Consider the following 16,299-nt stretch of genomic DNA (forward strand, 5'->3'; position numbering starts at 1 on the left):
TGTGTGCAAAGGAGGAAAAAAAAATAACCATAAAAAAAAAAATTAACAGGCACTCATAACCAAATGAGTGCCTGTTAATTTATTTTTTTTGAGCATGTTATCTCAGAGAAGTTGCAGATTTAATAAACAACGTGCCTAGCTTTGGAAAAATAAAATGCTCCTGTATTCCTGATGCCTCACACTGCAAAAGGAAGATATAATTCCTTGCTTAGAGTTGGAGAAGAGTCTTCATGTCAGAAGCAATGAATTCTGAAGAGAGGCTTGGAAAGACTATCCCTTTCTTTCAGGGAAATATTTGAGGGGCACAGAAGAAGGGAAGAAAAAGTGGTCACATAAGTGGTGACTTCAGTGTTTTGCACAGATGCTAGAATAACTTTTTGTATACATTTATATACATACAGAGTTGGGGGTTTTTGGTTTAGTTTTGTGTTTTTTTTTTTTTTTTTTTTTTTTTGTTTTTTGTTTTTTGTTTTTTTTTGTGTGTGTGTGTGTGTTGGCAAACTTAGCTGTAATTTTCTAAATAGAATTTAAGAACTAGGCTAAAGTCTAGTCCTTACTCTGTGTACAGCACAATCTGTCCTGGAAACAGTTGGGATCAGTGAAAGAAAGGTACATATCTTACTAGAACAGTCTCAGTGGTACCTTTCACTGTGCTTTTGGATATGTCTTGAACAGAGCCAAAGCAGCAAAATTTGGATGGACAATGTAAATGTAACTGTCCTAATGTAACTAATGTTCCTTAAGGACCCTGCTAGGAACTGGGATGTTGGTGAGAATCAGCTGTTGAGACAACCTCAGGCTTGTAAATCCCCAGGTCTTACAGACCTGTCTTTCCCCTGGTCTTTGAGGTGCATAACTGGGAAGCCTTGTAGGGACTTGCAGCAGCAAAAGTTACCTAGAGACTTACCAGGGTTCCACTTACCACTTGTTAATTGTGTGTGGTGCTCCTTTCTCCCCATTGTTATTGGCTGACAGTGGAAATTCTAAGTGGATGAGAAACACTGGCAATTTTTTGGTTTGTCCAACACCACCTTCTCTTCTCCTCTGCTGATGGTTCACAAATCAAATTTATTGGTTGATTTTTTTTTTCCCCCAACAATTTACTGCTTGAGAGCTCTTAAAATACCCTTTGATATGAAATCCAGCAAATCTTGTTTTAATTCAGATGTAGCAAAGGACAGAAAGGTAAAGAAAGTGAAGTACATTTGTGTGCTTTGGTATTTTTGAGGTTGCTCTTTTCAGTGTAGTTGCAAAGCAGTTTGTTCAAAAAAAAACCAACCAGAAAAAAAAAAGTTAATTTTTAAGAAAAGCTTTCAATGAAGGCAAGACAATGTTATCTGGAAATAAAGCACAATCCTGTCTTAGCTGATAATGGAGGATTTGGTGTTCTATAATGTGCAAAGAGATCTGTGTTATGAAAGTGAAATTAAATACTCCTGATATTCTTTTTACCCTCCATGAAAGCTCTGTAGAGCAATGTGAAAAAGAGCTAGGTAGCTTTAGATTTAGTAGATTTTAGAGATTTTTAGAAGTTTAGACCATGTGTCCAGTTGTGGGTTTAGGAGTGAACCATTTGCCAGTTTCAGTACTTGAAAGGACAGAGTGTGAACTATCAATAACAGAGTGGAGGCAGAAAACCCCCTCCTGCAGAAGTGACTTGAACAGTACTTACCAACACATCTCTTCTAATGCATGTTGGAAGGTGGGTGTGTTTTGTGGAAGATGTTTAGCATCAACATTTCAACCCCTTCATGGCTACCTCCCTGGACATGTTTAGGGGTGTTTTGAGGTAGCAGCTACAGTCCTGCTGTGCCTTAAATTGAAAGCATTATTTTATCTAGGTGCATACAGAGAGCAGAGTGAGGGACAATAGGAATGGTCTGCTATGAAAGTTATGAAAGGTCATACCATGTTGGAGCTTAAAAACCACTGAAACCCCAAAGGCAATAAGATCAAAATGTGCAGCCACTCACTGCAGGCCATATGTATTTAAATTAATTAATGTCCTTCACCCTCTTTACAGGAACTCTTAGGCTTGTAAAAAGCAAAGTTGCTCCATTATCTTAAATCCTTGCTATTGCTTAGGACAGAATCCTGTAAAAGGTCTCTTAATGGCCAGGGTGTCCTCTCAGAACCTCTTGGTAATACCAGCTTATGTTCTTTTCTCTCATCTTGGCTGTGCATTGTTCTCTTTTTTAGGGGGCCTTCAGTTGCACTGAGTTTTGATCTGACACTCTCTGTGATGAGGGTGGCTCTAGCTTATGGCCAGATACTGCAGTACTGCTCAGGGTACTCAGTCCTGTCTTTCCTCATGGTTGGAAGCAGTTTTTTGTTAAATAATACATCTTGGCAAGCACAGATCTAGAATTTGGATCTAAAGGCTGAAGTTCCTCTCACAGATGAGACATTTTTTGGCCCAGGCAGAAATTGTTGCTTTGCATCTTGGATAATAGCATTGCTGCATAAGCCTGCTGTTCCTAAGATGCTCATTTATATTGTCTACATTCTCTCACTGGGAAGTTCCTGTAATTCCTTAAAACAGTCCTAGGATAAAGTTCTTGAATTTTCTGTGGCCCAAGAAACACAAGTGCAATTAAACTGTTATTCTGGATTACTTTATCTTGAAGAATTCTTTTAACAGAGTAACCTGGGTATGTACCTGGCTTAAAAACCAGAACTGTGCAGAATTTGTAGGGCTCAAGGTGGTTGTTGTGCCAAACTTTGTTTCATCATTCTGATAAGGAAATCAGCAGTTTAACACAGAATATTGACCTCTGTTTGTACTTGCACCCTTTATCATATTCAGTCCAGACCCTTTTACTAGCAGTTTTTTTAGAAAGGGAAGACATCTGCATGGCTTGTCACTCAAGCATAAAGGAATCTAGCCTTGGTCTTTGTTTTCATTAAATCATAGTGTTGCAATTTTGTCTCAAAACCCTGTTTTCTTTATTGAAGCCATTCTCTGCTGTTCTTTGGAAGTGGTTCCAAATAAATTAGTAGTCAGTGCTTAAAAAATTGCAGCTCTCTGGATTTTTACCTTCCTATGGGATGGGGAAATCTCTGAGGTTTAAGCAGTATGTCTCCTCAGCTGGGACTGAATGCATCCGGTGAGCACTTACTGATGCCTGCTTGGCCTCAGAAAAGAAATAATCTAAAGCTGCAATGAAGTGATAACAACTGTACTACCGTTAAAGTACTGATTTCCTCTCTTTTGGTTTATTTTTTCTCCTCTGCCCTCTCGTGCAAGTACAGCTGTCTGTGTGGAATGCTACTAGATTAGGGAATAGATCCATAGATCCCTTTTTTTGTGGTTTTGCATTTTTTTCCTTTTTTTTTTTTTTTTTTTTTTTTTTTTTTTTTTTTTTTTTTTTTTTTTTTTTAGTTCTGCTCTGTATCCAAGTATGCAGACAGTTACAATGCAAAATGAAATCAAGATAGATAATTCTTTTACGTACTTGCTTGCATAAAAACCAAAAGAAAAGAGTGTAAGAGCTTGGTAAAATTCAGGAGGGTTTCCCTGTCTGACTTTGTTCTTCTCAGGAGACTGGCATATTTTCTTTGACCTGTTCCATGCATATTGCAATGAAACACTTTGTCACAGGAGATACTTAAAATGGACTACACGTGCATTTAAATGGAAAAAGAGATATTTATAGAACAGACATCTTAAGTATGATTTCTTAATTTAGTCTGTTTGGGCATCAGTGCAGTGAAGGCATAACTAACTGCAGTAACTTCAGCTGCTTTGCCTCAGCCTCTGGTGGGACCATGGAAAACCAAGCTTGCCTCAAAATCTAGACCTCTAATACTTGGATGTCCCAAGGCTTAAATTTGCTAGGTGATTGACTAGTCCCAGGACTAGTAAAAAGACAGTTAATATGTTGATTATGCAGAATTTTTTCCTCCTTGCATATCTACCACTAACATAAAAAATCCAAATATGTTCATTGCAAAAAAGTTACTAAAACCATCCTCAGTTGCAAATCTACTAATCATCTCTGAGTATGAGCAGAAAACCCCCTTGTTCTTTCTCCCCCCTGCCCCCATTATACAAACTTACCTTTTAAATTTTCCTGATGGACTTGTCCTCTGTACTTGATTTTCTCCATGCTTACTTTGACAAAGTGAGGTTTTGTATTTGTCCTTTCTTTCACCAGAAGTCCAGTCTGTTCTCTCTAAACAAGTGTCTGTTGTCTGAGCTGGCCTTAAGATGAGAAGGGTGGGGGGGGAAAAGCATTTTGCATTTTTTGAGTTTTAAAAAAAAAGGTTGTTCAGTACTAAAATGTTCCACAGCAGGCATAACATTTTTCTTTTCTGTTCTCCAGAGCTTAAAAAAGGGCCTAAGGGAACAAGGCACATAATGAGTAACCTGAGCAGGCAGCGTCTAACTGGTTTAAAACTCCTTAATCTCTCTAACTGGTGGGAACTGGAATTCACTGGTTAGGGTGAAGGTCATTCTCTTTGCTGGAAACAAGGCAGTTACAAAGTGCTGTAGTTTGGTCAGTTGAGACAAAATGAATTTTTTCTTAAAAGTTAGTCTTATAAGTTAGGTGTCATAACTGTCTAGACCAGTCAACTGCTTCATTTTCACTAGAGTGCAGTGGACAAAGTATTCCAGCACTTATTTTTTATTTCCTGAGCGATCTTAAGTAGCAAATAAAAAATACTGAACCTTTAGACATACGATTAATTTTACTTGCAGTACTTAATGAGTGATGATTTATTTCTTCTACTTCCTTGAAGCAATATCTAGCATTTTTTTAGGCATGAATAAAACTGTTTTCTTTACCTTGCATGACTTGGTTTCTTGACCTGGTTTAAATAGATATGGAGATCTTTCCTATCAACCTTTCTAGTGAAAAAAGCATTGGAAAAAAAGTCAGTGGAAAAGTAGAGGAGGAAACCCTCCAACAGAGAAGGTGATCTTTTGTAGCCTTTCAATACCTGCTTTCACAAATCTTCAACCAAGCCCAGGAAACATTAATTGGAATAAAGGGTAAACTCTTGTATTCCTTCTAAGAAGAAACTCTTGGTAGTAAAGTGTGAAATGTAAAAAAAAAATTGCACATCATGGGCAATTCCTTTGCCTCACAATGACTGAACTAAAGAATGCTTAAACTTCTAGCACTTGCCTCTTGAAGCCATTCACCTCAGTCACAAGTATTTTGCTGTAACAGCTTTAAGAGTGCAGAATCTTCCTGTGTGGGGGTTCAGTCACTGACTCATCAATTCACAAACATAAAGCCTTAAAAATGGAAGCTGGGAATTCGAGGATTTGAAGCATTCATATCTTAAGCAGTCTTGCATGTTGTTTTAGTAGTCCTCTTTAACAAGTTACAAGTAAGGAAAGGCAGTGATCAGCTTGAGCCTGTAAGTCAGGCAACAGAGTTGATGAAGGTACTGGAATATCCTTCTCCTCAGGACAGGCTCAGAGAGCTGGACCTGTTCAGCCTTGACAGGACTGAGAGGGCCTTATCAGTGTCTGAGCATCTGAAGGGAGGGTGTCAGAGGGTGGAGCCAGGTTTTTGGTGGTGCCAGGCAACAGGACAAGAGGCCATGGGAAGAAAATGATGAGCAGAAGTTCCAGCTGAACATGGAGAAGAACTTCTTTCCTGTGCAGTGATCATGCACTGGAAGAGATTGTCCAGAGAGGGTGTGGAGTCTCCTTCACTGGGGATATTCCAGAACCCTCTGGAGGCAATCCTATGCCACTTGCTCTGGGCTGGCCCTGCCTGAGCAGGGAGGTGGGAGCAGATGACCCACTGTGGTCCCTTCCAGCCTGACCCAGTGTGTGATTCTGTGTTGTTTGCATAGCTAAGTCAGGTGATGCCTGAGTTTGGAAGGAAAGAGACTTAATCAACTGAAATATTTCCTAAAAGCAGCTTACTGTTTAGCATCAAAAGCTTTAAAATCACAGCTATTTTATTTTTGGTCAATACTGATGTGAAACAAACTTGGTTTGAAGTAAAGGGAGCTATTTCTTTCTTACCTTGCTCACTGATGGGCCTGGATTGTGTCTTTTGGCAGTTCTGAACAGTATATGCTTTTAAGATCATCAGAAATTGAAAGGAGTGGAGGATTGTGAGCATTGGTTGAGTTGCATAAAATTAAGTGTAATTTAATTCCTGAAATGTAGTAGTAATGCAGAGTTTCTAGATGTATTTTTAGAAACCTAAGTAAGTTCAGAGGATGTGAGTGAAACAATGTATCTTTAAAAATTTGGGGTTTTAAATGTACAAAAGGATGAGATCTTTTAAAACTATGATCCTAGTATTTAATATTCTATCCTGCACTGACATCCATTTAGTTCTTACATTAACTGAGGTTAATTTAACAAGAGATGGGAAGGTGGCTCTTAGGAACAGGGAGGTGATCAGTGTTTTTAAAATGCCTGGCTCTGCAGTGTGATGAGAACCAATACAATTCTGTGATTGGTGAATCACTGAAACATTCCTGTGGGGAGACTGATGGTTCAATGTTATTTGTCACAGAGTGCCACTGGTTAAAAATACTGACACTAAGAATGCATAGGCTGCTATTTCTTGTCCTGCCAGCTGTACTGCTATAGTTACAATGGATAGAAATGGGATAACTCCAGGAAAGTCTTCACTCTATTAGAATAAGTCTGAAAATAAAAGGCGTGGTGGCTTTTGGTGCATTGTTGGAATTGTGCACTATTTTGGTATTTGCAACATTACCTTAGGCCTTTTAAGTAGATAATCCTTTCAGTTCTGATACCAGAAAGGGTTTTGTGGCCCATCATTATTTAAATTCAGTTTGAAGGCCAGTGGAACTAATCTGTGGCTTTTGAGTTACTGTACATGACCTTAAAAATGAGTGCAGAACAATGATTTTCTACCAGAGTGGGAGCAGATTAAAGCAAAGGGTGCAACTAATACAATTTTATTTTTCAAAAACATGTTTTCCATACTGAAAATAGAAGACAGACACTTCTAGTATTGTGTCACTGTGGCATTTCTAAATTTATATAACTGAAATGTGTGTCTAGGCATGTCTGGTTTTGGGGTTTTTTTTGACAGTCATTTCCAAGCTGAAGTCCCAGTAAAGCAAAGGGCTACTGAGCTAGCTCGAGGTGTTCACATGAGAGGCAGCATCTCTGCTTCTAAGGGTGAGGTTAAAGAACTGTGTGTGACACATGCAGCTGATCTTAGCTTTATGCTTTTGTGCAAGAGTAAAAGAGTTAATACCTGATCTACTTGCCGAATCAGACTTTGTTTTAGGAGAACCTCTGTCCTCATACTGTTTCTAAACAAGGCCCTCTTCACTGTTCCATGCACCAATACACTAATTGTTAACCAGATGTGCACTGAGAAACTGTCCTGGTTACAACATTTCCTCTTCTGGAGCTTGATTGATTTATTCTGTACATTAGAATGGCTGCAGTTACAGTAGCTGTTTTGATTAATTAATAACTTTTTAAAAATCTGAAACAATGTTGTTTGCTTCAGATTCTTTGTAGTCCTAAAATAAGCAGATACTTTATTTACCTGGTGGTTCTGAAGAGCAGTGGACTTCCATGTCTTGAGTAAAAATTTAAAATAATTTTTTTGCTGGGCTCCATCACTTGTCAGGGGGTTAGCTCTGAGCTGTGGTATATCTTAAGCAATATATATATATATATGGTATATATTTTGAGTGGTATATATTCTGCAATAGTGCATAGCATTTTATTATCATTACAAATACAGTGGGTTTTGACTTCAGTTCTGCCTTTGTCTTGAGAGTGCTGGAAAGGCTTGCAGCCAGGAATTTCTAAGAAGAGTTATGACTAGTTCTTGTTCAAACTTAAGCGTGTGGGAGTGAAGTTACAGACCTGGAGCAGTCTTGTAAGGCTTTGAATGCTGTAAAGTCTCTGGCTTTAGCAGATAAATGTACAATATTGAGACACTGACAGAGAAGTTGGTTGAGTAAACAGTGTCAGTATTCTCCAGTTCTTAGGCTTGCAGATCACCTGTAGGATATGTTGGTGAAGGTGATAGCGAGCAAAGATTGAGGAGTGAGCATGGAATGAGAAAGCTGTTTTATCCTTTTCACCAAAACTTCTCTCATACAAATTCAACTTCAGGAATAAGCAATTAGTTTGAGTGTGTCAATCAAGATATATCTTGCATGTATAACAACTTGAGTTCTGTGCGTCTGTCAATTTGTTGTTGTGATTGACCTCTTCAGTTTTTTTTTAATGCCTCAAAATGTTTTTGAGGTTAGGTGGTAAATTGAAGAGGAAGAGTATCTACATTGCAGCAAGCAGGCATGTATAAATTCTGCAGCATTGCCATTGTCTTCACAGTGTGATTCTGAACTCAGAGCTCACATGCTTACCTGTTGGTGTGGAAAAAGATAAGGATCATGATGAGACTTGAATAACTTACACACCTGCACTGCAGAGGGTGAAGGCCAGTTGCTTTTGGTGTTTCAGTGGCATAGAGCTCTCAAATAGATGAGATGGGAAATTTTGATGTGGATGATGGTAGATCCGTTGAGTTCAGGAGGTGTTGGGTTCAAAATACGCAGTTGCTGTTTCTGATCAGAAGGGAAGACAGCAAGGCCTGTCCTGGCCTGAACAGTGTCTCATGAGCTGGCTCTGGCTCATTAAAGCTTTCATCTGCTCCCACTGCTTGCATTGCAGTAATGCTGTTTATTCTGCTAGGATACTGATCTGGTACAGAGTTTATTCTGCAGGATTTACCAGTTTAATTCTTGGCAGAATTATCAATTGTCCAGAATTAATTGCTATGAAAATACTGACATCAGTGAAACTAAATTTTTACTTCTGTTTATTATGTTGCATTTCTCTTTCTTTGTAAAAACTACTCTAGTTTGCTTTTTAACCAGAACAAGAAAAACAGTCCTCTGTAGGCAAACCATGTGTCTCTTGAACTGAATAAATGTTAAGCTGAAATCTTTCTTTTCATACTATGTATTCAGTTCAACTGGGGTGAGAATTATCAAACAGTTCCAGGTATATTATGTGTGAAATAAGGAAAGAACTAAATCTGAAAGATTGTTCCTAGAACAGGCAGCAGGATTAAGAGGAATGATTAGAGGTGGTGAAATGGTTAAGCATGCAGGTTTTGAGGGCTGGGTAAGTAACTAATTGCAGGTAGTGAAATTTAGGAGATCACGGGGTAAACCAATTTAAATGCTATATATACCATAGCCTGAGGGCTTCTTTGGGACTGGGGGAAAGAGGTTGGATTTTTTTTTCCACTGCAATCATACTCTCTAAATTCCTGAATTAATGGTTTGTGGCAGCCTGGGACTGGCTCAAACTAGAATGGTAACAGCTTAGCAGAAAGGAAATATAGACACTTTAATTACTTTGTTTGTGTGATTTGACTTTGCTGCTGGTGCTATTAGCTTCTGGACTGCAATGTTAGAACATTTTGTTTGAGAAGATCAAGCAGTTACTGTAGAATTCTTTCCAGGCTCTCAGAATTACAGCATCTTTGAAAAGAGCCAAGCAAGAGTCATGGTTCTGCTGGGACAGGTAGACTTGACTTGCCAAAAGCTGAAATGTTGAATGTTCTTTGCAGGTCATGTTGTGTACCCCAGAAAAGTGTAGCCTTAATTAAGTGTGTGGAATGTTGCTTTTGCAACACTGATGGTGTATACTATAAAAACACCACTGGTATAATTGTATAGAACACCACTGGTATACTTAAGGAACTGAATATGTTATTTTAGGGTGAAAAGTGATCTTGATAATTCTCAATTGCATTTTATAACAGTTCATCACCATTAGTTTGTCAAAGTTTGTTTGCTAAGTTGTATATCTGTAAAAATTTAAAATTGTATATGTGATCTTTCTTAGCATTGCTCCATATGTCCTTACCAGAAAAAAAAACCAAACCCTGAAGCTATGGGCAGCTCATTTGATTAATAAGCAGGTTTTACAGTGGTTGCTTGGAACTAGGTATCAGGGAAAAAAAAAAATTGAACTTGAGGTGTGAAATCTAGCAAGAGATACTAGAAAATACAACTCTGGATTGTTTGTGAGCATGTGGTGTAAACCAAGCAACAATGCAGCTTTCTAACGTTGTCCAGCAGTTTAAAAATCACCTTCAAATCTCTGTGCCCTTACATGAAGGAAAAAAGGAAAGGAAATTAGATGGTGTTGCCACTGGTAGCAAAATGCATCATACTATTGTAGTGCTGACTTGTGTTCAGTTAGGCAGAATGGCAGTCAGCTGTGTGTGCTGCTTGAGGAAGGGAGAGGAGAAGCAGCAGCTGCTTTCATTCCCCTGCACAGCACACTGACCGAATTACATGCCCTGGTCCAGGAGGAACTAATGCAGCAGCAGGAGGGAGCTGCGTGATGATCACACTCAGAGCCTTAAACTCCTGCAGAAAAGCTGGGTGGAGAGTAGGCAGAGCAGCCAAGTGGGTGGGTGGGGACATGCAGGAAGTAAAGGATCCCTCTGCTGTCACTTCTTCCTCCTCTTGCAGCTGGCTGGGCAGGCAGAAAGGGACGTGCTTACCTCCTGCTTATATTGATTCTTTCTAATCAGTATTAGAGTGACAAAAGCAGATATTGAGCTCAAATCTCTGCAGCCTCATGTACTGGACTTGGAAAATAACAAGAGATGTCAAAGAGAAAACAATGCTCCCTTCTAACCTTGATGTCTGCTTTCCTTCTGCTGTGCGTTAAGTCCACGGCCCAGTGGAGACCCATCGGAAAATAGCACCTTGCTAACTCTGTGGTGTTTGTGGCTCTCTTTTCCTGATGGATTTCACAAAAAGAGAGATCTGTCCCATATTTGTAATTGTTAATTCCCACTGTTGCTGCTCTCACAAGGATTGTGCTAAAGAGGTAAGTAAGAATTTCAGTTTTGTCAAGTGTGCGTAGCCACAGGAAAGTATTTTGGAGGTGAATCAGAGTTCTCTACAAATCTTTTGACCTGCTTTACATTTACATAGCTTGGTTCTTCAGCTTTTAAACTTGACTTCACTTTTTCCCCTGTCATTTTTTAAAATGCAAGTTAAAATCCTGACCATCAAGGCTGGAACATTAATTGATTCTGCTAATTTCTACCTGTGGTTTTGTTCCAAATCTAAGCATTTTTTATTAAATTTAGAAAGTCTGATGGCATGTAACACTTCATCTGCCTTCATTTTGATTTGTTGTAGAAGTTCTTCAGCATTGATTGTACCTTCTCTAATTAAGTAAATTATATTTTCAGTATCTGTTGCATTAGAACAAGATGTTAAACTACTGACTCAGTAATCTGGTGATCTAATGAATGCAAAATATTTTGTATTTCTAGGCAAAAAATTGTGGAAGAATTCTGTATAGCTTATATTTTGGGGTTTAAAAGTTTCCTGGAAATTTAGTGGTTTTAAGAATACATAACTTGCCTTTAGTTCATTAAATAACTGTATATGTTGATTTTTTTGGAACATATTTTTTCACCTGGTTAAAATCTGATAAAATCAGAAACTTTATCACATTTAACATAAGTGAAATATGAAACCATTCTTATGCTTAACATGCAAACTGTGGGTTTTTAGTTTTGTATATGTGGCTACCTACATAAACATGCATATTTTAGAGGTATTCTCAAAATCTAAGCGTTCAGTGATTTTAGAGGTATTCTCAAAATCTAAGTGTTCAGTGAGTTTTATTTTAAATTGGTGCTTCTTTCAAAATAAGCAGTTCTGTCCTGACTGTCCTTCTGTAAGCCTGAGAGCTCAAGCAGCAGTGTAGGAAACTTCAGCTCACTGGAAGCTGCTGCTGCCTTTTTTGGTTGGATTTGTTTCAAGTCTGATACATGCTGTGATTTGGTTCATTATGCAACTGTATTAATGTGTTTGCTGGCAAAATAAAGGAAATTACACTGGTGTGGGACTGGGAAATGGAGAAGAGGACACTGTGCTTTCAGCAGCACTGTCAGCTTGTGCAATTTTAGAACAGTAGCTTGAGAAAATGTTGATTTTTTTTTTTTTTCATTTGTGCCTGTTATACCTGTCTGCTCTTTTTTTTTTTCTTTTTCAAGGGCTCTTTCTGCTGTTTCTTTAGCAAACTTGTAAATAGTGCTAGTGGGATTTGGCTGTTTAGTTTTTAATGAACTGCTGCTGGGAAACAGGACTAGTAGATTAGGATTTGAGTTTTCCTGTGGTTGTTCTAAGGAGTTAGGGGACCAGGAGTGGCACATAGGAATGTGACCACTTTTAGTGTGGTAAAACCAGGAAACACTGGCTTAACATTTCCTTGAGTGCTTTTGGGTTCAGAAACTGCTGAAGGTATGCTTGGCTGCTCAGCTCGTTCAGTCTTAAGAACACAACAAGGTTCTGTGAATTTCAGGGCCTGGCCTCCCTTGGGTTTCTGTGTGATGGCAGATTAAGCTGTGTAGGCAGCTCTGGTTAGAAAAGATTTCACTGATTTATTGAGTTTTAATGATTTACAGTGCCCCTGTCTTGTATAAAATAGTTTGACACTTCCATTGGTGCTTGCAGGAGGGAACAAAAGTGTTTGAAAAGCTGATGAACTTCATTATCTGGGGAGTGCTTGTCAGAGCTGGAGAGGAGGCTTAGTCAGCCCTTCTCATGGGCTGTGGAGCAAAGTGAGAAATAGGGAGCTGCCTGAACACAGAATTCCAGGCCCTAGTGTGATGTTCTTCCAGATTTTCTGAGGAGCAGTTGGAACATGGAAGCTCTGCTAAAGGAGGCTGGCAGGAGCTTCACTTTTTAACTGTATTCTTGGTTTGGAACTCATAAAATGAGCTATTGTAAAATGGTCCTCATGGAAGGGCCTGAAGATTTTGGAAAAGTGTTTAATTTCTTTCAGCAGTAAGAAATGCAGGGTAGCAGACTGAATTACTGATTTTAAAATCTATGCTTAGCTTTAACTTTTCAGGCTCTGGGCAAGAACAGAGCATGTGGTACAATAATTAACAAGAAAAATCAAATCCTGGCTTTGTTATGCTGATATTTTTCTGTACCAGTTGTCTTCCTCATGTTAGCTTTTAGTTTTCTGAAATGAGATTGTCACAGACCTGATATCATCCTTCTGCTGCCACAGTGTAAATGAATGTCAGTGCAGGCTGCTATGTCTGAGGCTTGAGCTATTTAAAAGACTTACATGTGTTAAACTTGGGCAAATTTAGATGGGAGTATATGCAATAAGGAGTTGAATAATTATTGCATAGGTTATATGTGTTATACAGAAGAACATTTAATTATATATAGAAATATCTATATTCCATATATAAACCTGAACTTCTGGAACTATTTTAAGTGTGGTCAGAATGAAAGGTGGCCCCTTTGACAAGTCAGTTATATGAACAGAGTTTTTAAATCCCTTTAGAGTGCAGAGCTCTGTGTCCTGCTTGGAAGCTGGAGGTTTATATAAGGCCTGGTTACAGTCTGAAACCCGCCCATCCAGACTTGGGTCTGATGTTTTATCACCTGGGGCATTGATTTCTTAAGGCTTAAGAGTCAGCAAAGCTTCTAAAAGTATTGAGCTAAAGTTCATTGGCAGGCTGTGTTTCAGTGCTTATTCTATTCACAGTATAGTCTGCAGTTCAGTGAATTTCAGTTGCTAGAGTTTCACAAGGGCAAATTTTAGAACAAAGAAATAGATAACCTTCCTGTCATAAGAGCATACTGGTTTTTATAAAATAAATTGTTTCCTTTCTGCAGTGTGGGGTTTTTGTGTTATTTTTTTTTTTTTCTTTTAAGAACCTTGAGTACAGGGTTGGTAGGTGCAAAGACTTGGGTTTAGACTCAAACTTTTCTGTTTCAGGGCTTGTTTCCTGCTCACAGTAGAGGAATAGGGAAGGATCATGTCTTTATGTAACCAGTATTTTGTAGGATATTGGGAGAAGTTTCTGTTTAGGGCACGAATCACAGTGCTTGTACTGCTACTTCATTTATTTCTGTACTTCAGAGCTGTGGTTTTCACTTTGTGTTTAGTTGTCATTCAGCAGAGACACAGGGTCAGATGTATCAGGTATATAATTTTAGGATTGTTTAGCTTGAAAACACCAACTCTGTTCAAACATTTGAACAGCATGTCTTCATCCTCTCTCATTCTGCTGTTTTAAATACCAAGTTTGAAACTAAAGGCTGAATCAAGTAAAATTGGGTGCCAGATTTTTTTATGGACAATTGGCCCCAAAATACTACTTTTGGCTGTGATTAAGTGATGAAGCTTGGCTCTCTGCCTGAAATGTTTTTCAGAATTCCCAGATGGTCACATCTCATGGCATGTTTTACTGCTTTGGGTGATTAATCTTATTTAGGTTTTGTTTTCCTTTCCTCCTGTAGTTTAGAGTGTATTGGAGAAAGGGTTGCTGTGTATTGTGGAAGGGCTTTTATACATACAGCCTGTATTGTAAGTTCATTTCCTTGAACTCACAACAGCAGTGATGCAGGAGTGTGGTTTGGGTATAGTAGGGCTTTGGGGGAAGAGCTGAGATACTGGAAAGCTTTTTGTTTTTTGTTTGTTTTTTTTTGTTTTTTTTTTTTTTTTTTTTTTTTTAAACATTGGACAAGTTATTTAATGATCCAGTCAGATAATCCTGGGTAAGGTTTTTCCTGTAAAAAAATTACTTCATATAATGGCAGATTGGAAACATTTTGGGAAGCAACAGGATGCTTTGAAGACTGTTAAATTAATGCTGTGGTTTCTGGCATTAGTGTTACATAGGAAACATTTCCTTCCATTTTCAGTCCAGTCTGTGTACTTCCCTCTAACCTGCACAGCTTCCATGGAAACGAAAAAGTTCTATCGTAACTTAAGCACCCAAGTGCCAATTCCTTGTGTTACAGAAGTGTAACTGAGAAATGGGAAGGGCTGTGTGTGGAACATTTAGAAAAGTCACTAAGAAACAAATGAGCAGTAGTACTGGGGTCAGACTTTGCCTTAATTTGCACTAGTTACTTAGATCAGTTATCTGGAGAGTAAAAATAGGTGGTTTGTCAACACAATCAAACCTTTAATCACATGGGCCTTGCAGTTTCTCAGTTGTTACTTGTGTGTTTCAGGGTGTCAAGCCAGCCAGCTTTGATAAAGTAGCAATCCCTGAAGTGAAGGAGATTATTGAGGGATGCATTCGGCAAAACAAAGGTGAAAGGTAAGTGCTTGTTCTGCAGGTAAAAGTACCAGCTGCTGTCTGAGGCCTTGATGTCCTTTTGATGATACCAAATCCAGTTTGTTCCTGGGGTCTTTGTTGTTCTGGTTAAAGTTGGGAAGCCAGTATTACTTCTGCAGCTTCTGATCTTTGGTAGATTCCTATTCAGTGATTAAGAGGATTAACAGTGTCAGGAAAAGTGCAAATGCCATAGTAACCATCCATGTCAGTTTATTCAGAAATTCTATTGCCTTTTATAAAACTTTGAACTAATAAGCAGAGTAGGGGAGGACAGTCCTTCTGGGTTTCCAGGTGTTTGGATTGGTTGGTTGTTCTGTAATCCTGTGGGATTTTTGTCCCTTTGATTCTGTTGGTATGATTGATGGTTTTGAGGAGTCCACCCCCCTTTAGCTGCCCACTATTCTGTTCAGAACTGGTTTTGTTCATGGCTGTTTATTCATCCCATTTTGTTAACTCTTGAAGTTTTACATCTGATGGTGTTGCTCTGTATTTTTAGTTTCAGTTCTTTTTGTTTTTAAACAATTTAGTGTTTTTATCTCATTTGGAGTTAATTTTGTTGTTGCACAACACTTATTTCTTGCCATTTAGTTTAAGCTGTTAACTACAATTGTTAATGATGTGTTTGTAAATCTCTTTTGTACCTTCAAGACAAAGCTTCTAATTACACCCAACAGAATGCACATGAGATGGTTCAAAACAGCATAAAATTTAGAGAATAAATCAGGGGAGCATTTGGCAAGGTTATTCCTTAATATATTATCTAGTCCTGATAGCTGAATATGCTTTCTACATTCTTTCCTAATATCTAGATATGCTATTAAGGACCTTTTGAATCATGCTTTCTTCCAAGAAGAGACTGGAGTACGGGTAGAACTTGCAGAGGAAGATGATGGAGAAAAAATTGCCATTAAACTCTGGCTCCGAATTGAAGACATCAAAAAACTCAAGGGCAAATATAAAGATAATGAAGCAATAGAGTTTTCATTTGATTTGGAAAGAGATGTCCCAGAGGATGTGGCACAGGAAATGGTAAGTGCTGGTGGCCTGACAAAGCTTTTGAAGTAGTGCTGTTCTGTGCCAGTGGAATGTGGCCTGTCAGCCTCTGCTGTTGCTGTTACTGTCTAGAAATAAATAGGTTCACAAGCGTGTAGATGAGGAGTGCCAGAAAGAGCTTTGTTGTAGCCTT

The 16,299-nt window shown here is 38.5% G+C and overlaps 1 protein-coding gene across 1 annotated transcript in view; it reads left to right on the top strand.

Annotated features, from left to right (window-relative positions):
• Positions 1-16,299, top strand: part of WNK1 (WNK lysine deficient protein kinase 1) — a 98,805-nt gene that overhangs the window by 39,813 nt on the left and 42,693 nt on the right. Inside the window, 2 exon segments of the mRNA XM_030238085.2 lie at positions 15,007-15,095; positions 15,923-16,142. Of these exon segments, the coding sequence (XP_030093945.2) occupies positions 15,007-15,095; positions 15,923-16,142 (309 nt within the window).

Source organism: Serinus canaria, chromosome 1A (assembly GCF_022539315.1).
Source record: "Serinus canaria isolate serCan28SL12 chromosome 1A, serCan2020, whole genome shotgun sequence".
In the NCBI taxonomy this organism is placed as follows: Eukaryota; Metazoa; Chordata; class Aves; order Passeriformes; family Fringillidae; genus Serinus; species Serinus canaria.